The following is a 21,837-nucleotide window of genomic DNA, read 5'->3' as shown; positions in this document are numbered from 1 at the left end:
CGCCGTCCGTGGAGGTGAGGCTCAAAATCAAGAAACCCTTCATTCAACCCATCTATCTTCCTACCATTCTACCACGCTAAAGATAGCTTTTGGTGATACAAACCCTTTTTACCGCCTGTTTAACGACATTGTCCTGCCTGCCATGAACCCAAGCGTCTTGTCCTGCTGCTGGCAGCACACGCCCGTCCCCCCCCCCCCCCCTCCTTATTTCTAAAACATTTGATAATGCACCGCCCGGTCATTCGAAGCGAATGCTGCACCGCTCGGGAGGAAGCGGCAATCTATGACAGCTAGGAACTGTGGCAGAGCAGCAGCGACTCTGCAGTTCTACATTCGGGTGGCAGTCTTCCGTGGCATCAGAACAGCAGTCAAGATGTGGGGTGATTAAACGGCTGATCAGCAGTCAAGATGTGGGGTGATTAAACGGCTGAAATAATACAACACGGGTCCCTAAAGAGTCTAAATCCCACCCATACTGTAGATCTGCCCCTCTGGGCAGAATGCACAGTTCCCGTGATGACGGACGCCACGGATGCCACGCAAAAGGGACCACATGGATAACGAGGCTCCAGCCAATGGGAAACACGGCCAACCTCTTCCATCATTCATCATCCATTTTCGGGCCGCGAGGGGCTCTCGTTCGCATTCGCTTACACGTCTCTGCATCGATGCCTGTCTGTAAGTCAACTTCCCACTTCAAACCTTGGCAAAGAACAGAATATACAGCGTCGAAAGATAGATCGCAATCAGCAGAATGATGTGATACCACTGCCTGCGTGTCCATCTGTCTGTCTCCCCATGTTAACCCAGCCACTTACACGCGATACACACCTCGCCACCCGCTTTCTCCGAGTGTATCATCACATTACTACCATCTGATGTTCTCCAAAAACTCCCATGATTCGTGATCCCGCTCTCGTACGCACGCGGCAGAAATAACACAACCACCCAAACTTCCGACGTCCTACGAGCAATGAGGTAGGTGCCCGCCGGAAATGCACCCCAGATACTTAACCATTCCCTCTTCCTCTTGCCCCTCTCCTCGCCTCCACTAACCCGCCATCATCCTGGAAGTCAAGGAAAACCCAAGCAAAACCTCCGAGAAGTCTGACTTCGTCGTCGTTCTCCTCGGGTCTCCTCCCCCTCTTCACACTCCTACTCCGCACCCGACGGGACAAGACCCGCCGGGATAACCCAAAACACCGAATCGGGCCAGGGCCTAACATCCACAGAACCGCAAAACGTAAACCGGGCACGACATTGCCGCCCCTCCGTCCCGACGGATTTCACACGGGCTACTGAGACCCCAAATTCCGTTCCGTGCCGTCCACATTGCATTCTTCGCCAAGTTCGTTTTCCAACGGCCAAAAGGGAAGTGTTCGCCGTCCATTCATTGCCTAGAAGCTAAGAGTTTGTATGTCAACCAAGTCCCGTGATGTCTCATATCAATACCTGTGTGCCTGCCTACTTTTGAGGTCAGCTATGGAAAACCTATGCCTTAATCCGCGTAGGCCAACAATTTCACCCATACACTTGGATTCTACAACGAGATAGTCAGAAAACGGAATATGAGTGGGATAGAGTCATGTATTCGTCCGCTCAACTAACTGGAACCAACTAGACTAGCTTGCTGTGTCGCTTCCGCCATGTGCGCGGTGTCGCATTGTTTGCGTATCGTGGCTTACAGGCCAACACCAAATAAGTGAGTGCCCCCCTGAAATGTGTTGATGATGTGTGCACTCAGGCTGGCCCCCCCAGTGGTCAGCCCTTAAAAGCAGTCAGATCCAACAGACCTCATGAATCCTACCGAGAGACTTTGGATCCTGAATCATGCCATCACGAAGATGACGATCCCTGATTCCCTGAAACGCCATGACCACCGAAAAAATAAAAGAAATAAACGCCGTGGTCGATCTGTGTAAAAGGTCATCCTGCATGCCGAACCGAGCCTTTCCACGAAAGAAAATTGCAGACTGGTTAGTGAAACTGTCCCCCATATCCAGTATACCAATTACGTTTCCACTGGCCACGCCGTCCACGCCTACGCTGTCCACAGCCGCCAAGTCCATGTTGACTTCCCTATTCCCGTACCCATGGGTTGGCTTGAAGCGACACACCATTCTCACCACCCATCATACGCCGATGGCTTTCGTCGGGTGCTGTTAGGTCTCCGATCCAAGGGCCCGGAAGGACTGCCGGCAGTGAGGTTCGGTTCGCGGGGTTCAGATATCCGTTCCCATGGAGCCCTTCAGGCACGCCAAGAGCGGTTGGCGCAGCTCCATTAGGGTGGCGTGCGAGTATCGGAACTCCCTGCGTCGAGGCGCTCCCGTTCTCTCCTTGACCTGCAAAGCCAGTCGCCTGATGATGGTGTTGATGCAGGTTGGAACCGGAAAACGACACCCGTGATATAGCACCGTGGTTCGTACGACTGGAGCCGTTGGATGCGAAAGCTCCACGAGGTGGGAGCAGAGCAGGAATTGCAGCATGCGCTCTCCTACTACTTTCGTATGCGCTGGATACTGGTCTGGGCCGGCTGCTGCTGAGTGTTGGTGACCCTGGCCCTTGAATACCAGTACGAGGTCGAATCCTACGCCGACTTTCACCGCTGTCTGTCGGGGGAGAGCGGCGTTCACCATGGCTAGATCCAGATCCTTGCGAGCGGTTTGAGTCGTCCTGCGCAAGACTGGCGTCCCTGTCTCGCATGTAGCCAGCGTAACCAGCAAGACCTCCAAGATTCACCTGACCACGATTGCGGTAGTACCGGTCAAAGTTTGGGTGTGTGGATGTGATCCTGGCTTCGTGCGGCACCTTATCTCTGCAGTAAGGGCAGCTGTCCGACTCCTCAAACCATTTCTTGATGCAGTGATCACCAAACACATGTTTGCATTTGGGCAGTCGCAGCGGAGCCTCCTTCACGCCCTCGGGTGTTTCTACACCGAATTCATTGTAGCAGATGACGCAGGCTGTCAAATCGTGTTAGTATTTTTTCTCTCATAATAGAGCCAGAATCCTTATAACTCACTTCTTTCGCTTTCTGATAGCTCGGTAATCGGAACGCTCTGAAGAGATTGGATAGCCGATGAAGACGCCACATATTTCGTGGTCACAGAGCCACGCATGAACTGAGCGGCCCGAACGTGGTCTTCTTCCAGAGTCATAATATGACGCGCCATTTGCGTTGGATTTCCAGCCAATGCTATGACCTGTTCGAGCGCGCTTCGGTCGGAATCGACATCACTGTCGGAAAGAGGGCTTTGTCTTCTGGACGCGCGCCGAATGGCAGGAACTCGACGTCGCTCTGGATGGTGATGCGAGCCCAAGCTGCTTGATGAGCTCGAGGCTCCAGAAGATGAGGCGCCTGTGATATTCCGGGCATCATTAGCAGATAGAGTCTCAGGTACAGGCAAACCCCACTCACCTGAATTAGGTTGATGAACGTCATGCGGCGGATTGGGGAAGGTTGCAGTGCTGCGGTGGAGAGCAGATGAAGGAGGAGCAGATCCAAACTGGATGCTGGCCCCAGAAGATGGTGCTTGATTTGTACCTCCAGTAGAGTCTGATGTCTCGATCTGGGGAGGATTCAGGGCTGCCACAAGGTGTTCTGAGCTAGTTTGTGCTACGGGAGGAGTTGATGTATTCACAGAGTGAGAAGCCGTGTTAAAGGCGTTGTGGCGAGGTGCAGCATTTTGCCCACCAAAGTTCCTCTCAGAGCTGGTGTAGAACGGCTGGCCTTGTGCCGGATGGCCTGCTGGTAGGGCTGTCGAAAGATTGAATCTCACCGGAGGGAGCTGCGTATGAGGGAACGACGGCTGCATGTTTGGAGGGCCTACCATCTCGCTTGGGGCTGCCCCTGAGTAGCCACCAGCCACATTGCCAAAGTTCGGAACAGGTACATGGTTGTAGTAAGGTGCCTCAGAGCCCGAGTTCGAAGGCCGGTGCTGGGGTGCCGGATGTCCCCGGTGGTTCATCATGTGGGGTTGGTGTTGCCAGTGATATGGCCCAGGTATCGGTGGCACTTGAGGCTGCCAATTTGGGTAATTCGCTGAAGAGTGAACAGGGTCGTAGTGCATTGTTGAGCGGTGCTGTGGCATCCCAGGGAGTTGCTGTTGGCCTTCTCTGTTGAGGAAATAAGGGCATCGTGGTCGCTGTTGTGCGTACGGATTCTGTGCCTGACCCTGAGGCTGCTCCGGATGATGGTATGCGTAATCCATGGCTTCGTCCATGCTGTAAATCCCTTCCACCGTTGCGTGAGGAAAGTCCTCTAGCCTGTCGCTGTGAAGCCGGCTTCTGAATTGTGGCTAGTATTGCCTCTGTTGGAGAATCACAGTCTCTCTTTCACCAAATAACTTGGCTCTTTTCTTTATTCCCCTCCTTGTTGTCGCTTGATTTCCCTGTTTGTATGCAGCTGCACGGCGTCGCTCGCTTGCTTCTTCTAAGCCCTTGTTCAATCGATCAGAAGGTGCGTTCGTCGTCGTACAAGCTGCCGGTGGTCGAGGCAAGCGGATCGTTCAAGTGAGAGGGCTCCGAAATGAACGTGGTCTGTTGGCAAGTCGTCGCAGACTGACTGGAGGAGGGGTAGATGCGGCCGAGTGGGCGAGTCTGGAGGTTTCGGAATGCGTTCAATTAAGAGTCGTCGCTGGTTTTATCAATGGGCGATAAAGAGTTTCCAAGGTCGGCTCGAAATGTTTTCTCCCCAGTAACCCATCGAGGTTTACCTTTTTTTGGTGCACAAGGTGCTCAAACTCCCAGCCTCAGTAGGGTGGTACCTGGGGTGGTCGAGGCGGAATGAAGTGTAAGAGTCGAGCGGGACGTGATGCGGCTGTGAGGTGAGGGGCGCTGCTGCTAAGACACTGGGATGGGCCGCTGGATCATGCCGCTTTCAGAAGTTAGTCGGATGTTCGCAAAAGAGCGGGATGCAGGCGTCTGTCTTGTTTGGCCGTAACAGGTAAGATGCAGTCTGGGTAAGGACGATGGAGTTTCATGCCGTGGGAATTTTTTAAAGAAAAAATGAGCGAGGAAAAACGACTGTTTGGCGTTCCTCGTAACGAACTGGTATTAAGAGCGGTCTGTGTCTCTTAATCTGCTTGTTCGCTCTTACTCTTGTCGCAGGGCGGTGATGGAGTAGGGATGAAAGGAGGAGCGTGTAAGAGGATTGTGCGTGGGAACCATTCAAGGCGGGGGATCGAGGCAGAGGGATGGGATACCTTATATGGATGTGGTGTGTATGAGTATCGTTGAGGATGACTACTCAGGAGGAGGCTAGGCAAGGTGAGATGGGCCAAGTAAGGCAGTGAAAGGAGCAGAGCGAGGGCGAAGGCAGCCTGTTCGTCTTCTTATTAGGTAGACGAAAAGAGGGGTGACGGTGACTCGATGGGTTTTGGTTTCTCTTGTGACAGGCTGCATACGTCGTGACGCCGATGTCGCCGAGCAAGGGATATTGGTCGATGGGGTTCGGGAGGGAGACGTTGGAAGGTAAGGTTGGGTTAGGTTCACGAGCGGTCGGTGGGCGGCGAAGAGTATCGGTGAGACGACGATGGCTCGGGAAGAGAGGAGGAAGTGGGAAGAAGAGACGAGAGACGGCCACCGGGGGTTGGAAAAGGGAAGGGAAGGCGCGGCAAGGAAAGAGGGGTGGGTAGGCAGTCTTGGGTTTTGTATCTCGTCGCAGGCAAGAAGGAAGGGAACCTTGGGGACACCAGACACCGGACACCAGACGCCAGACCGACAGACACCACCACTTATTGAGGCAAGGTGTATTAGTAGGGAGGCAAGAAAGGTCGGCTCGACAGGGCCATGGACGAGCGACGGAGAGACGAAGGAGGAGACACTCCAGCCAGGCAAGGTCTAAGAGACAATGGGAATGGGTGGAAGGGAACCGGAAAGGAAGACGAGGCGAGGTCCAGACAAGGCACCGGAAGCCAAAGCAAAAGCCCACCTTGGACCTCACCACCCCCAGAGGTATAAGTCAGGTATCTCGCTCACACTCACCTCACACTCGACCCTCACGAAGGACAGGCTTGGAACAAGACCAGTGATGGTGGAGCCCTTCGCAGAGAGTCCCACGCAATGACACCGGGACGGGGGGTGGACTAGCAAGAGCATACATACGTACACGTGCAGAAAGAGTGAGGGAAACCATGCAACAAGACGGGACCGAATTGGTAGACTGCACAATCAATACGGCTGGGCCGGGCTGGGGCTGGTTCGAACCGACCGGCGTTTACTTTACGGTACTGCTAGCCAGATATTGCTACCGCTACTCCTCCGATGATCCAAAGGGCAGTCCATGACCGGGGCCATGTTCCATGTCCAGAAAGTCATGTCGTTGCAGGGCAGAAAGGGCGGTAATTATGGGCTAGGTTGGATTGCTTTGCTCCAACAGGAATGGATTGGACCAGAGCGAACCAAAGACGACGAAGCAAAGTGCCGCAACGCAAAGCACAGCAGCAGAGCAGAGGCACACACACACACACACACACACACACACACACACACACACACACACACAACACGCAGCACACTGCACACAGAGCACTACTTTGTATCCGTACACACAGCACAACATTGGCAGGGCAGGCAAAAGCTGGGCGTGGCATGGCATGGCGCTGCACTCCCGCCAGGGAAGACGGCAGACAATAACCCAATGGGGGGTTCGGGTCAGGGAGCAAGGGCAGAAAAAAAGACCGGGACTCAGAAGACGATTTGCCGTGAGAGGAAGATACACGCTGGGGGTACGGTGCGGAAGTAAGTGTGAGAGTTAGAGACCACTGGGTGAGCGCCGAGCAAGAGACTTGCAGGGCCATGCGCATCCGCCGACCCAGTCCAGTTCCCAGCTGGGAGCCATTTTGTTTCCATTCAACGAGGGGCATTTGGGTTTGCATTTTGCCCTCATAATAATGCTATATCCGACTCGTCCATCGTTTGGCCCTCTCACCTCACCTCGGGACCCCACGAAGCCTTCCCTCCGGTGACCGAGTTGAGTGTACGGCCGGGTCCACTAAAAACAATGATAAGCAGTAAGAGTAAGCCAAACCGGGGCTGGAAAATACTGAATATTGGACGTGGCTGTCTGTCGGGAACAGCGACAGGATCAGTCTGGAAGGAAGAAATGACGGAAATTCGACCGCGTGGCCTAGTCCAGGCCGGGCGGGTGCTGATTGCTGGCGCTGCTCTGTTGGCAAAGATGTTTATTATCCATTGCTGCTTCGGGTGCCGGTCTACTACTACGGCGGAAATGTGCTGGATGACTGGGTACGGCTACCTTGTGCGATGCCCTCATTTTGTTCGCAGTGGTCTTTCCCACGTCAATGTTCCACATGTAAGCAGGCCCGGCCCTGGGGTATGCGTGGCTCCGTCTCTTTGGAGGGGCAAGCTATGCGACATGGACTGCGCTGGGCGAGGGTTAAATGAAAAGTCCCTTGTCGGGTGCTCATCAGGCATTGGAAGCGGAAGCTGGAAGCGGATGAAGAGGCAGAAAGAGAAAGGCCAAGACAAGTTCGGATCTGAGACTGAGAGTCAGTGAGCCACGAATACACCGTACTTGCGTGGGTATTCGTACCCTTTACTTCCCTTGCCCTTCCCTTGAGACTGAGGGTAACCTTTTGCAGCCTGCCTGGCACGCCTGGCTAGTGCCCCCGTCCGAGGTGAGCCACCAAAAGTGAGCGAGACGTGAGCAACCTTACCAGACATGGGTAGCGAGCGGGTGTGTTTGGGTCGTTGTTGGCTGTTCGGATCCCACGGGGGCGGGCGGGTGTCAGTCGGCGGCGGCAAGGCACCTTTCCTTTCCTAAACACTTTCAGAGGCGGCGAGGGAAGAGACGAATTGTGATACGCCAAAGACTGGGTCGACACCAGGTCACAAGCACCATCCTCAATGGCGGACGAGCGGTGGTTGATGGTGGCGGCGGTGGACAGGGAGAGGCTTGAGGATGTGCTGCAAGTTGCAGCTAGGTCTCGTCATTGCCAACAGGTGTCGCCTTTCTCTTGAACCATATATTGACCATTGCAGAAACCATGTAAGTTGGTATCCGCAGTTGACCATTTGTGGGCGGATCGATGCACAAGGGCGGTAGACTGAAAGTTTCCTTGCTCTCAAAGAACCATACATGATGGAGCCGGGGCCTCGAGAGCGTTGCGAAGAATGAAAGAGTCGGCAAAGAAAGAGCATCTTTTCCGTTCGTGACCACATCCATGATCAAACTGGGCTGGAGGCCTGAACAGATGGATGAAAATGAGGGGAGTCGCTGCTGCTGGAGGCTTGTAAAGTGAGATGTATCAGGAAAAGCGGGCGCTGACGGGAATGCAAGCGCACCGCATCGGCACATCAGCATATTGGCATCATAATCAGCATCAGCAGCCTCAGCAGTTTACTACAATTCGGAAGCGACGATATGCTGGCCTGCCGGAAACGTCTGAGCGTGGACAAATTCTCTTTCCGAGGTTCGTTACGCTGGAGTCTTCGCAATCCTGCCCATTGATCAGACTGACAGACGGAGCTGAGAACCCACTCACTTACCACTCCAGCTGTCCCCGCCCCCCCCCCCCCCCCCCCCCGCACCCCCCCCCCCCCCCCCCCCCCCCCCCCCCCCACCCCCCCCGGCCCCAGGGAGCGCCTGCGCCCCCCCCCCCTCACCCCCCCCCCTCCCCCCCCCCCCCCCCCCCCCCGAGGGAAATCCCAATAACTCCGCCGTGATTCCACCGGGCATCATCATGTCGTGACCGGGTCGTGAAAGGACGAAACCTTTCGGCCGTGGTGCGAAAGCGGTATGTATGTAAACGTCAACGACCGGGGGCCATGGGGTGTGTCAGTAGGTCGCAACGGCAGTCCTGGGCCCTGGCTTCAGTTGGTCAGCTCCATCTAAGTGTGAGTGAGGTGCTCACATGAACCACCTGAGCTCGGCCGGTCCAAGCAGGGCAATCAATAATACCACACACTCGCAATGTTCTTCGAAAGGTATCAAGTATCAACAAATACGGCCCAGCGCCCTTGCCACGGATGAATGACCTGTGAGGCTGTGTCTAGAAACGTTTCTCGTCACTCTGACCTGCGAGCTCCTCACAGCACACCTGGTAGGCTGGCGCTGGATCTCATGGCTGGCCCTGGTCATCACCTCAGTGGGCACAGCATGGCTTACTGGGCTTGCAGGATACTGGCATGATGATAGTGACGAGGGGTTGGCGACCCTGTAGGCTGTAAGGTAATCACTCACCAATTCACTCACCACTGCTCTGCATGCTCTCTGTCCGTGGCACTCCAGACGCAAGCCAATTCCCACGCCGAAGAAAATACACTATTCAATAGCTCGCTGCCACCACAAAACCACAAATCATGGTCGGATTCTCACAGGAAGCTACACTGAAAGTAGTATGGCTTCGGGTGTGAGAGATTGTCTCTGGGTCCGTGTGATTCGACTCGGCCTGAGAGCAACCAGGGCCGGGCGATAGAGTGAGTGAGGGTAAGAACGAAAGTGAGAGTGAGAGTGAGAGTGAGACTAACACACAACTAAGGCAGGCTTGTCAGGTGTTACGAAACTCAACTTGATCGACCAGTCGCACGCGCCATATGCGAGCCCTTCGCAGCACCAGCATGTTTTCGGCTTGTTATACATACATGAAGACGGCCTTAACACCCGCCATGTACCCTGCCTGTCGTCCTCCACTATCCGTCCCGCCTGTGCTGTGGCTTTTGGTTGCTAAGACGAGTGAGGTATCCGTATGGATAGGTGGTTGTCTCGTACTTTCTGCCCTTGGAAACCTGAACTCGCGGCCTTCCCTTACCAGAAGGTGTCTTTTGCAGCTTGCCTCGCAGCGATGTACGGATACCTTGCGCAGTAGTAATTGGGGCACTTTATACTCTGTGAGTCCTTCCTGGTGGATAAGTTAGTTGGTTATTCATCCGCTCACCTTCCCTCATCTGGCGAATAGAAGGAGAGACCCTGAACTTGCATCCAGACTGGGGTCCTGCCATCCAAGCTTGCTTCGCCGGCAAGTCTTCTTTTTTCTTGCAACCGCCCTTCGGCCGTTAACTCACCCGTCTTGAAAACGAAACATCTCGTCGCCAGCCTCTTTGCAATATCTATCCTCATATGCCGTCTTTTGCAATTTCAAGTCTCACAAAAAGGACTAATAGTGAAGCCTATTCTCAGGCTGTCCGGTTCAAAGTTCAAACTGCCGCATCCGACGGCTTCTCTTGCGTTTGCCCTCTTCTCCCCGGTATTTGCGAGACACGGTGTCTCCACAACTTGACCTCAGCCGGACAGCCCTCGATCATGAAATGCACCTAAAAGAACCCAGCAAGCCCGTGATGCTGCGGACTCCCTGGCCTGCTTGCCAGATCAAAACCAAAGGTCCGAAAGTGACGAAGCTGCTGTCGGTCCACACCGTGTGCTGTCTTACTCGGCCGTGGTTTTGTTCTGCCCAGATGTATCCCGTATGACGGCGAACTTCCCAACTCCCCAGCGGGTGTGAGTACACTGATTGTTGCGGAATTGCGACCGCCTTTTGAGGAAGCACGAGGGGCCCGACAATCCGCCGAGCGTGCCGACAAGATGCCATCAAAAAGAATGCTTTAAGATGCTCGATACATACACCTACTCATTGCCAGCAACATTTACGGAAGGTTTTCTCAAGTCGATATCCTTCGGCAGTTCCTCGCTCGTTTTACCATTGATCGACGTAACCGAGCCTGGTCTCTCTCTCGGCATCATGGCGAATCCTATCATCAAGTGGTTCGCGCTACCTTACCTTACGGATGGACTGACCGCCGACTTGCCGGCCGGCGTGCACCACCTATCCGTCAGGTAGACACACGATAACGATAAGGAGGGGCACCAGGAGGAGGGGTAGGGGAGGGTGTTGTTACGACAGGGAGGGGCCAGCTGTTGGGACCAGCCACCAAGGAACCGTCACTTTTTTTCTCATTCATTACACCTTTACAATGTCGTACGCCATTCGTATTTCTCGGTTTTCCCCCTTCTCGTCCCTCTTTCCCATTCTTCACGAATCCCACTTCATGGTCGTGTGCTGACCCTGTCACCCGGGCAGTGGTCGACAAGTACAGATACATTACGGGAGAGGAGGGGCCGTGGGGGCCTGCCATGATCAACTTGGACCGTTTGCGCCGGGCCGTTCACACCACACTCTTCCATTGTTGGAAATCCAACCACTTCGCTCCCACCACCTTCAAGACGTGCCCCGCCTTGGGCCATGCTGAGGTATGCTCCCTCATCTGCATCAGCAGCGCAATCAGCTTTTGTCCCAGGCGGAGAATACCATTATCGGCCCCCATCTGGTTGGACCCCTGACAGTGACTCACTTCGATTCTGAGTCTTGAGACCTCCCAAGTCCTCGCGTCCTGTCACTGTTCCCAACTGGCCAGGGACCATCCGTTTGACCCAGGTGGTTCTCAGATTCAAAAATAATCCAAAACCTCACTTTTTCCGAGTCTGCGCCCTCACAATTTCGCACACCCCCTACCAACAAGCTACGTCATAACAGGTTCTAGCTCCCCCTCCGAAAGGAACAGACACGAGGGAAATGCAAGGACCCCGCGGCTTTGTCCTAACAAGACCCCAGTCACGACCCTGCTGCAAGACCACCTAGCTTCGAGGAGATGATACTTATCCATTGGCTGGAGCCCTTTTTGGTCGCTAACCTCGTCTCTCATTCGTTTTCGAAGCAGCGGGATCCCCGCGAAGATCTTCTGAGCCCTGGTTCGCGCTAAGATAAAGTGCTCCGCCGTCTGCGCTCGACACTACTGTTATCGACTACTTTGGTGAGTCTTGTCTCTGTCCCTCCCTTCTCTTGTCCCACCTCCTTGTCCCTCGTCCCCCGTCGCCTGACCAAGTGAGATTTTACTTAATTTCACGGACTTTTCCCGCCAAGTCAGTTTGTTTTGCTTCAGATGTTCGTCTCATCATTCAGCGCTCTAGGCTCGCCACAAGGGCGGACTGCCTCAATTCTTGGGACCTCGAGTCAGCACCATGGCAAGCGCCCAGGCGTGCCCATCCATGTCTAATCTCTCGCCTTGCTATCGCCCATGGCGGTGGAGGTCGCATCATCAGCAAACTTTTCTCACTCGGCAGCCATTTACCGCATTTGAGGTTGAGCCAAGCCTCAAACGTGGGATCCAGCTTGACTGGTCTTTTCAGAGTTATGATCATCGCTCTCATTCAGCAGTCTGATGGCCGAAACTCTTACGGAATACTGGGCTTCTTCTTTCAACCACACCAACCAATCCCGGAAACATAGCATGCCGGTCCTTTTGTCCCAGTCGCTACTCAGGCCTTGTCTAGACCGACGCTCATGTGGTCACCTGCAGGACCAATGACACCCGGATTTGCAGACACTACACGAGACAAGGTTGAGTTACACGAAGTGAGCTACATTAATGTTGCGGTTGACATATTGTTTTTTTTCAGCTTCTTTTCATTTCTTGTAAGTTTCCACATCAATATCCGGACTACGTGACGGGTTTGGCAGGTAAGCCGGAATCCCCCGTTTGCGAACATCCATATACCATGACTCCTATAGCGAGGTTATCGATGGCTCGCATGGAGCACCTTACTCGCCTATAAGGAGAGAAAAACGAAAACACAAAAAACAACATCTCTCTGGTGGGCAGCTCTCTATCCACAACGTTTGACTGTACCGTCCTCGATTGCCGCGCATGATTAAACAAACAATCCCCGAGTCGCCGATTGTACGTCCGAGGCACTGAGCCGGTCCGATGATCCACAATTCAGGCATATCTGCTCCGAAGGGCCTGCTCCGATGGCTGCTGACTCGGGGCCCCTCGCTTGGCTGAGGCGGGGGTGAGCCAGGTCTTTCGCTGGGCGATGATGACGTCTGGTTCACGTATTTTTCGGGCTTGTCGGGCCTTGATCATCCGCCAATGCTACGTCTCCCAACGGTATCTCACCGCATCTTGTCATCACGCAATTTGCTAAGAATGATGTTTTAGGTTGTTGTTGCTTGCGCTTCAATCTCCGTCTCCGTTCTGTAGACTCTTGTTCTCTATTCACTTAGCATAGTGGTAGAACCGACCACATGAGCTAGTTGAGAGTGAAGGAGTGAAATAACGTGTTCAGGAAGCCTGGTGGCTGTTTTTCTCTTCTTATTTCTCAACTTACATTATTGAGATAAGGAGCGGGGCTATTCAGTCACTCTTGAGAGTGAGGCTAATCGGCATCTTGATTCCCACAACCGTTGCACGTGAAATCGGCTGGAGCGTTCTTCTCGCCGTTTTCGAAATTAACAGAATCGATTGACGTGTTGTATACATGCCACTACGCACCTAGGTAGTCTACGACTCCCGGCTGCTGTGATGTAGGCCTTGAGTGCTGGCCTTCTCTCTTGATTAAGTCACAGAAGGTAGATACGACTGGCAGTAACTATCCAATATCACATAGGGATGTGATTCAGCCTGACATGAGGCTATGGAACTGGATCGACCTTCATTACCCTCGTCGTGTGGATGGTACATTTGTAGAAATTTGTCCACTCTTAAATCTTACGGAGTCAGCGGTCCCTCATTCTCCTGGTCCGTTCATGAGTGCGTCCGCAAGATCTGGTCTCATGTAGACTCGTGCCTAGACCTCAACTGATTCATTACCTATCGGACGGACGAGCTCTTTTCTCAACTCCCGCTTTGAGAATAGTACAACTTGGTAGAACTGTTCTGTTATATGGTCCAATCAAACCTCAATGAATACGTGACAGTCATGAAGAAACAGACACTGCACCTCGAAGTACCATACCTCGAGGGAGACATCAAGACTCGTCTCTGAGCTCTTACTTGTCCTGTCTTTCCAACTACAAGCTTCATTCTTGACAACATTGCTCCATAATTCGTGGAAGGGACACCATCTCAAGGATATAGAACGTATATTCCCCCTTAAAACACTAAACTCGTCCAGGGTCTTGAGAATCAGCTGAACTTGTTCAGTTGACAACGGGCAGCTGACCAATATTAGGGAGCCTTTGATCACAGTCTCTCGACTGAAGGCGAAGGGCGATTCTTACCATCTCAAAAGTGAGTTTACGTGGGTGCTGTTATCATGGCATGGTAGCGGTCTTGAGAACACGACATATGAGTCAACCCAATAAAGACGGTTTCCATCCTCTTGCCCGTACTCATGGGGTTTTGCATTGGGGAATGGGGCCGGGTGTACTCGTCAGAATCTAGCCGTGATAGAATTTATCGGCTCTCCTGCGGAGCAATGTACTCCCGGTATTCTCCAGAATGGGACCATGCCATCGATAGATGCAGAAAATTGTATGTTTGATGAGACGATGGAGTTATCGGTACCAGCCTTATTTCACTCCTAGGTTGAACTTTCTGCACTGATGTATGCAAATAAGCCTATGGGATCCCGAATATTCCCAGTTTAGAGATGAGGGAAAACGCATGGACTTTTATTCAGGTTGATAGGGAAGGGTTTGAGACGTCAGTGCCTCGACCCAAATCGAACACATGGCAGATAACATCATAAAAGTCGATTCGTCCGGCACCAGGTCGAATAGAATGACGAACAAGGCTTCTGATGTCCCTGGGAGGTTTCGGGTGGCGTCAGGTATCCGCTACCATCATCTGCCGTTATCAAACCTGAAAGGTCTGTACGATTACTGATCATCATACTGCTTCAAGCTCACAAGGTGAACGGAAGTATCAGCTCTTCGGCGCACTTTCTCCAAATGAACTTCTCCCACCCTTCTGCTTTGGAATTTACAGATCTTGTGTACTGTCTAGTCGTATACATAGTGAGATCATTTGTTTATGAATGAATCTGATGATGTTGGGGGGGCAAAGTCTGCTGCTTTTGATCGCAGGATATGCTCGGTGGCATATCTCTGGCGCAATCCCACAAGAGCCGCTTGAGTTTTGTCCGGGTAAGTTCATGTCACCTTATATCGCTTTGTACACTCAGTGGCTGATGCCTGGAGCCTCGCCTTCCCCCCTCGTGCCTAGCTCACTAAGTGGATGATGGATTCCCATGTTAACATCTAGGGGCGATTACACTGCTTGAGGGCACTTTTTCAAAGCACATTTGACGGTCTGTAGACTTCCTGGGTCTTGAAGTAGAGTATCTTCACGCCATCACAAGTCAAAGGCGTACAAGTTCGATCACAGGGCGAGCTCAAGAAGTCAGCAGAAAGAGTCCTGAATATTTGGTAGGTTCTGTCGGGCATTCATAGACTGTTCAGATACCTTTGCACCCAGATGTACTCAACGCAGTTGGGAGTGTTACTTTAAAACTCATCTTCATGTCAACACGAAGCACCTCAAACGCAAGGAGGCATGATACAGCCGTTGGCGTCTAACCGAACAGTCCCTAGAGCATCATCATGAAGACTGACAAATATTTCATGATCAGAGAGGGGGTGTGGGGGACCGACACATCAGAGTTGGCCATGGTCAGCCTCATCATACTCAATCAGTGGCGAGAAACGTTAACCAGGCGGGCACATCAACCCGATTACTGACGGACGTGTCACGGACTCGGTCATTTCCGGGAATTATTATCATTAAAAGTCCTAGCCCGATACCATGTATCTACGGAGATTGAATCAAGTCTCTAGATATTCCCTTCTCGTCGAAGTCAGGCACGATGCGAGTGAGGCAATTTCAGACCCAGTCCCTTCAATCGAGAGTAGATACCAAAGAGGGAACGAGGAGAGACGACTTTGATGCAAGAACCACTGTAGCCGGAACGAGGGTTGTAATGAGATATAGAGTCACTCCTACCCTAAGATACTCAAACTGCCAGACGACAGATTGACAGGCATCAAGCTCATGTCCGCGGAGATCTGGGTGCAGGATTGATGGATCAAAATGACGTTACGAATAGTCTCAACACCAGAAGAAGGTGTTTGTAAAGTACATGGGGTCAGATATCTTGTCCACTGTGAGCCGTGGTCTTCAGTCACAGCATCCACGTCACGGAAAATTGACACCTGAGCATGACTTGGTTGGGTATCGTAGCTGTTATTGACTGTACTAAAGTGTGGCTTTACAAATGAGCCGAGGGTAATCAAACTGTGTTGTAAAACTATCCCGTCATAGGGAATCACCCAGCACCTCCAGCTCTGACAACTCTGCTTTCTACTGTTGGAGAAACCTAAGTATGCCGCTCATTTCTTTGGCAGTCGATACTTCCCTCCTACCAGCTCCAATTCATCCATCGCCATCTTTTCTGCAAGGAACTCCTGCAGCTCCTCATTGCTCCATGGGAACCCGTCCGCTATCAACATCTTCATCATCATGGCGATCTGGACCAGCGGCATGGCTGGACTCGAGTTGGTCAGCATACCAACAATGAATTGCCAGTACACCTGCCGACGTTCCTTCTCCTTGGCATCCAACGCGCCCGGCTTCTTGGGTGAAAGGTCGCCTGAGTCGGGCGCAGGAGCATCATCAGGGCCGGGTCCAGGTGGATTCCCTCCATCGTCGGCATCGTCATCTAGCTTCTCAATGACGATGAAGGTGCCCGGCTCAATCTCGCGGATGACACGCTGACCGACCCAGAAAGAAAGGGCGGAGCGAATCAGATCATCGTCCATTTGCAGCACCTCTTCAAGCTCGTCAACTGTGCGACGTACGGGAAGCGGTCCGCTGTAAGACTCGTCTGTTTGGAATGCATATATGACAACGGCTTCATACGTCTTGCACTCCTTCTCAACTGTCCTGTCTTCGAGTTCAAGGCTTACAGTAGCGTTTCCGAGATTATTGAGCCATGTAAGCTTGCGGTTAGATTTGAGACGCTCGAACTCGCCTTCGTACTGTCCTTGACCCTCGACGACAGGCCCGGGCAAGATGAAATGCTCTCTGTCCATAGTTGGCCAGAAGAGCCGAGAAAGAATCTTGGTATGATATGAGGGAGTATTGTGGGCCTTACGAACGGAACCGATAACGCCTGTCCTGACCGTCTTGGAGATGATGGCGTCGACCTTCTTCGAGTCTTGAATGTCTTTTATCATGACGTCGCAGTTTTGCAAGGCATTATCCCCAAACCGCTTCTTCAGTAGATTAAGCACACGGACTTCTTGACTGAACTCCACCTGCGTGGACAGCAACCTCTCTGCGATGATATTCTGGAACTCCTTGATAAATATATCCTGAGAACCCAGAGCGCTGATTAAGGTCCCGATGACATCCTCTGACTTGGGACGCTTGTAGTTGACTCCGGCGTCAACGGGATCCGGGATCCATTCCATGTCGTCCCAGTCCAGTTCCTCATCCTCCACGGCAGGTCTTCTCTGCTGTGATGGATCGTTGAGTAGAATGGCGAGCTCGATAAGCTTAGTACTGCCTGCCTCTGTACTTGAGTTATCCGGGTTTGATAGTAGTCCAGTCACGACGATGGGGATCGCATCGTCTCTCTGGCATAGGTAAAGCTGCAGCGAATGGACCACACGGTCCAGTAGTACTTTGGAATGGTCTAGAGCATGGAACGTCCTGATCATGGAAATGTATACCCGTAGTATATCCAGTGTTGACCGTCCCGGGTGCAACAGCCGTTTCTGTAACGCTGCCGAAAACGTGTCCGTCAGTTGTAGCCGTCTCTGCGGCGTTGTGATTGCCATTCGGAGGTCATCGAGAGCGCCTCTGCTGTGGGGCCATTGGAGAACGATGTCGAAGAGTTCATGAATACGCATGACTGCTAATCGCCCAACGGCAATCTCCTTCCACTTTTCGACATCGGTCCAAGCAATGTCCCCGCTTCCAAGGCGAGCAAACACCTCGACTGCTAGCCGCGAGTAATGGTTCTCGACCCAGTTGCAAAGTGCAGCAATGCAGCGTGAAGGGTGGCCAAGTTTCGTAGCGCGAGGCACAGACGAGGCGCGCGGAGCATCCTTCCCGCCATCAGATTTCGACTGCGTCCAGGCGCCCGCGAATGACGTTCTAATGTGCTCCACCATCATGGCATCCATGAGTTCAGCGAATAGGACCTGGAACCTCTCGCCTGCCAGTCCTACTTTGTGCAGTGCCTCAATCAATTGCAGAAGCTCTTGCCGCGCTGCCGCTGCCGCTGCTGCCTGACGATCTGCTTCGAGGTCGGTTGTCCGAGGGAAGCTTGAGGGAGTGCTGGTCTGCTGCATGCCCAGAACCAACCTCATCAGGCGACTCAGGACAGCTCGGAGAGACTCCATAAGCGCCTGCGACATGGAGTTGCCGATGACTGCGTGTAGATCACGGCGGAACTTGTCGACGGCGATGTCTGCATGTTTGTTCTCAAGACCCCGCACGATAAGAGACAGTCCATAAAGATACTGGCGGTGAGCTGCTTCTAAAGTATGGATGCTTCCGAGGAGTACCTGGGATTGGTCACCGTACGTGTTGCAAGCGGAAAGTAGGGGGAGGACATGTTGGGCGAAGTGGTGGCGAACCTGCTGAGTATGCCAGGAAAGGATGTCCTCGGTACTAGCGGCTTTCTCAGCGTGCTTCGCTGGATGGAGAACCAGCTTTAGACTGTCATAAAAGTCTGCATCGTAATCCTGGGATTCCGGAGCCAAAGTGCCAAAGGAGTCCTCAGCGGCCACTGACGGCGGAAGCTGAATACGAGTCGTCACAATGTGCCATGCTTGGTCCCACCGGACTTGGTCGCTGGCCGGCATGGAAGCAGAGGTTTTTGAAGGCCGAGATGAAGACGAGACGTGGAATTCTGAAGGTTTGCCATGGCTGGGGAAACGCGAGCGGGAGGATGATTGATGGTGTAGTGGCGGTGATAGTGCGCCGCCGAGCGGCTCTCCCTGCGGCTTGAACCTCTGAGAAGGTATCGAATGAGGAGTAGGTTGCGAGATTTCGGAGTCAAAGACTGATCTGAACACACTCTGTCTCTTGCCGCTCCACCTGGACGGCGCGGCGCTCACTATCATAGCCATGACTGCTTGTGGAATGCATCCAGATGAGCTCAAGCGGAAGGATTCAAGGCCTGCCTCATTGCAGAGTCTCGGCAAGGATAGTGCGGTGACTGAACAAGGAAGTCGCAGTTATGTCGGTCGACGTTGTCTATCGTGAAGGATTGCCGTGCTGTCGCCGGTTGTTGATTCCTAAGTAGGTGTATGTAGGTGTTTACTTTGTTTGGCGTTGATGGGTTGGTTAAGCGCTGCGCTTAGAGCGTGCTTGACGCCTCAAAATTGGGAGGGATAACGTGGGCCTATGACAGTGTCGCGCTTAATGCTCCCGCAGCTGGCGACAGGCGCTAGCGCGGCGTTCATCGTTCAATTGGTGAACCCGAGGGAAAGAACGCCCAGAGCGGCAGCCACGAAGCGAGACAGGCGCACACGGCGCAAATGCTGGTGGTGCGTGCGTCCTGATGGCTGGCAGTGTACAGAAGCGAAAAACACCGTACTGAGCACAGTATACTGGAGTGGCCCCTGCTCCTGCAGCATTGTCTTATGTTCACGCCCCTCTGAGCCAATATCCACTTCTACATTCACACCTCCTCCCTTTGCTCTACCTTACCTTACCATAAGGTACACCGTACAATACGACGCTCTCTCTCTCTTTCGCTTGTATCCTACACACCTTCAATATCTCCCCTGCTACCTTATCTAAGCAACCGCTGTATTCCACCATATTCGCGGACGACTCCCGATGTCAATCCGCAACCATGACCAAGCTACGAAGACTCAAAACCGCCGGAAGAAAGTATCGTGCCTAGCTAGGTGCGTTAATTGAGGATCATAGACAAGTCATTTCAGTATCGTTGCCACCAACCCACAAATACTCGCTTAAAGCGCCCGCAGCCGCTCTTCCCTGTCGAGCATGGTCGAGGGCATGTCTTCAAGTGGTGTTTCCCTCACGACAAGTGTGGGGTAACGAGACGAAGGATCGAGACAAGCTGCGTCAAACTTGTCCTCAACAGGACCTGCATGCTTCAACATAGAGAAAGACAGGAGACATGACAGGGTATCACCGTTGGGCCAGAGCAAGGGGTCACGGGAGGCTTGAACATGAACGCAAACCCCCAAAGAGATACAACAAGAGAGCAATGAGATCTCAATTTCCGGTACGAACTTGTTTTCGCACCCCTCAAAACTTCAACCGTACCGCAAAGAGCCTGTAACGCATTCTTCCCACAAGTCATTGGCGACTAACCGTGTTTCGTATCCAGACGTGGAGTATTGCTGGCCAGTGCGCAATATCATGAGCAATCTCCAAATCGTCCGAGGATTCGAGTCTAGCCTTGATTGCCAGTGGGCATGCTCCTCAATCAGTACAAAGAGGCGGGGCCATCCCAAGCAACGGGCGCCGTGACTGTCCAAGGCCGGGGCGATTTGCAATCGACGTCCGGCAGCTGTCGCGTCATCCGGGTTTTTCGATACGCAGGCATTTCAATATCGCTCGCTGTCGGCTCGTCTCTCCGTACTGGAAGATCTGTTCGGGAGTACGCGAACAGAATCGAGGCCAATACAACTTGGCCAAAAAGTGGTTCAAACACCGAACCGTTGCGGGCTTAACCCAATCGGCCACTTTGATGACCGATCACAGCTTCATGCGTCGTCAAGCCTCTTCCTTTGAAGCGGGGAAATGCGACCCCCATGAGTTCCACGGAGTTATCGAAGGAGAAGAGGCATTCGGCCCCGAGACAAACAGACGGCTGCTGTCTTCCGGCTCAGTTAATTTCCACCGTCACTAACCCCGAGCGAGGTCGAAATGATGGACAAGCATATCACGGGGTGACCTGGTCATTCGATATACGCTTGTCTATACGAAGAGGCTGTCACGACTTCGACATGAACCCTACGGATGAAGCCTGTCAGCTTTACCTACATGAAAAGGATGAGACTTATCATGCTTCTGTTCAAGCTTGCCGTATTTGTCGTCAACGCTTCAACGTTACTTATCGGCTACCTCGTGGTTCTGAAGATGACCCAGTCTGCAATCCTTCCGATCTGAACGCCTGCTCATCAGGGGCCACAGCTCCATGGCTTCCCCTTAACGTCTGCCTGCAAATCAAAGCAGCCGGGTAGACGAGATAGTGCATGCTTGAAAGCGGCACAGTCCTTTCCAGAGCTTCCATGTGGCTGTTCCACTGTCGCCCTATGAGCCGGCCCCTGCTTTTCAACCATCATTAGCCGTTGACCACTGTTGCTTCATGATCCTTTGCAAGTGACAGTAGCACCGTTTTCGTGCCACCTGTTCGCCCCGCCGCCAATGTACATCAGCGTCCTGCCGGTGACTTCGCTACTTCGCGCCCAACAGGGCTGGCTTCTGAGCGACTAGCCTTCGACGAGATGGAGGGTGAATCGATATGGATGCAGACAGACTGGGCTGTGGGATGCTCCCGACCGGCACGGCAGTGGATCAAGCCACCAACCTTGTCCAAATTCGCCCGCCTAGCCCATCAGTGGACCTCAATAATACTGCTGCCTGGAAGTCATCACAGGTCGTCAGCCTACCCGTAGCGCGCAAGCGACAAGAAAGACGACGAGCGGCTACCGAGTGTCTCGACATATTCTACGCAGTGCTGTTTGACTGCTAGAGCGGCGTCTTCCTGTAGTCCAAAGCGATAGCTCTTCTGGAATCGTTACCACAACCTCCCACGATCTCGGAGTACGTGATAAGCATATGCTCATGTCCCCGGATGTGAGTTCAGAGCCTGCAATCAGCAATTTAATAGCCCCAGCTTGTTCTACCAGCAACGTTACGACCTCGGACGATTGTTGAGGGCTTCGGCCACTGGAACGGATGATAAATAAAGGGCTCACACGTTTGGTTACCCGGAGCTTTCGGGGCTAGGGATAGAGACAGCCACAGGTACTCGAGCTCTGACAAACGCCAGTTCGACTTTGGGACGAAGACTTTCAATAACTAGAGAGGGGTCATTGGAATACC

At 53.0% G+C, this 21,837-nt stretch overlaps 6 protein-coding genes across 6 annotated transcripts; 2 read left to right on the top strand and 4 right to left on the bottom strand.

Moving 5' to 3' along the window:
- Positions 1-2,079: 2,079 nt before the first annotated feature.
- CTAM01_04583 (uncharacterized protein) lies at positions 2,080-4,223 on the bottom strand (the record flags this gene model as incomplete). Its single annotated transcript, XM_060520613.1, has 3 exons — positions 2,080-2,963; positions 3,023-3,358; positions 3,419-4,223. The coding sequence occupies 3 exons, from the start codon at positions 4,221-4,223 to the stop codon at positions 2,080-2,082; spliced, it is 2,025 nt and encodes a 674-aa protein (XP_060384567.1).
- Positions 4,224-6,345: 2,122 nt separating this feature from the next.
- Positions 6,346-6,800, bottom strand: CTAM01_04582 (uncharacterized protein; the record flags this gene model as incomplete). The annotated part of the gene is made up of 2 exons (XM_060520612.1): positions 6,346-6,463; positions 6,553-6,800. The coding sequence occupies 2 exons, from the start codon at positions 6,798-6,800 to the stop codon at positions 6,346-6,348; spliced, it is 366 nt and encodes a 121-aa protein (XP_060384566.1).
- Positions 6,801-7,129: 329 nt separating this feature from the next.
- On the bottom strand, positions 7,130-7,315 carry CTAM01_04581 (uncharacterized protein; the record flags this gene model as incomplete). Its single annotated transcript, XM_060520611.1, has 1 exon — positions 7,130-7,315. The coding sequence occupies one exon, from the start codon at positions 7,313-7,315 to the stop codon at positions 7,130-7,132; it is 186 nt and encodes a 61-aa protein (XP_060384565.1).
- A 3,617-nt stretch (positions 7,316-10,932) lies between these two features.
- Positions 10,933-11,299, top strand: CTAM01_04580 (uncharacterized protein; the record flags this gene model as incomplete). The annotated part of the gene is made up of 2 exons (XM_060520610.1): positions 10,933-10,948; positions 11,040-11,299. 2 exons carry the CDS (start codon positions 10,933-10,935, stop codon positions 11,297-11,299), a joined length of 276 nt encoding a protein of 91 aa, XP_060384564.1.
- Positions 11,300-16,127: 4,828 nt separating this feature from the next.
- On the bottom strand, positions 16,128-18,878 carry CTAM01_04579 (Cullin family protein; the record flags this gene model as incomplete). Its single annotated transcript, XM_060520609.1, has 1 exon — positions 16,128-18,878. The coding sequence occupies one exon, from the start codon at positions 18,876-18,878 to the stop codon at positions 16,128-16,130; it is 2,751 nt and encodes a 916-aa protein (XP_060384563.1).
- Positions 18,879-20,266: 1,388 nt separating this feature from the next.
- Positions 20,267-20,638, top strand: CTAM01_04578 (uncharacterized protein; the record flags this gene model as incomplete). Its single annotated transcript, XM_060520608.1, has 1 exon — positions 20,267-20,638. A coding segment is annotated over one exon (372 nt), but the record flags the coding sequence as incomplete, so codon positions are not given.
- Between the last annotated feature and the right edge of the window lie 1,199 nt (positions 20,639-21,837).

The sequence above is a fragment of the Colletotrichum tamarilloi genome (genome assembly GCF_030869305.1).
Source record: "Colletotrichum tamarilloi strain Tom-12 chromosome Unknown Scaffold_11.1, whole genome shotgun sequence".
In the NCBI taxonomy this organism is placed as follows: Eukaryota; Fungi; Ascomycota; class Sordariomycetes; order Glomerellales; family Glomerellaceae; genus Colletotrichum; species Colletotrichum tamarilloi.
The sequence above is the reverse complement of the archived record's forward strand: the minus strand, read 5'-3'. Positions and strand labels throughout refer to the sequence as shown.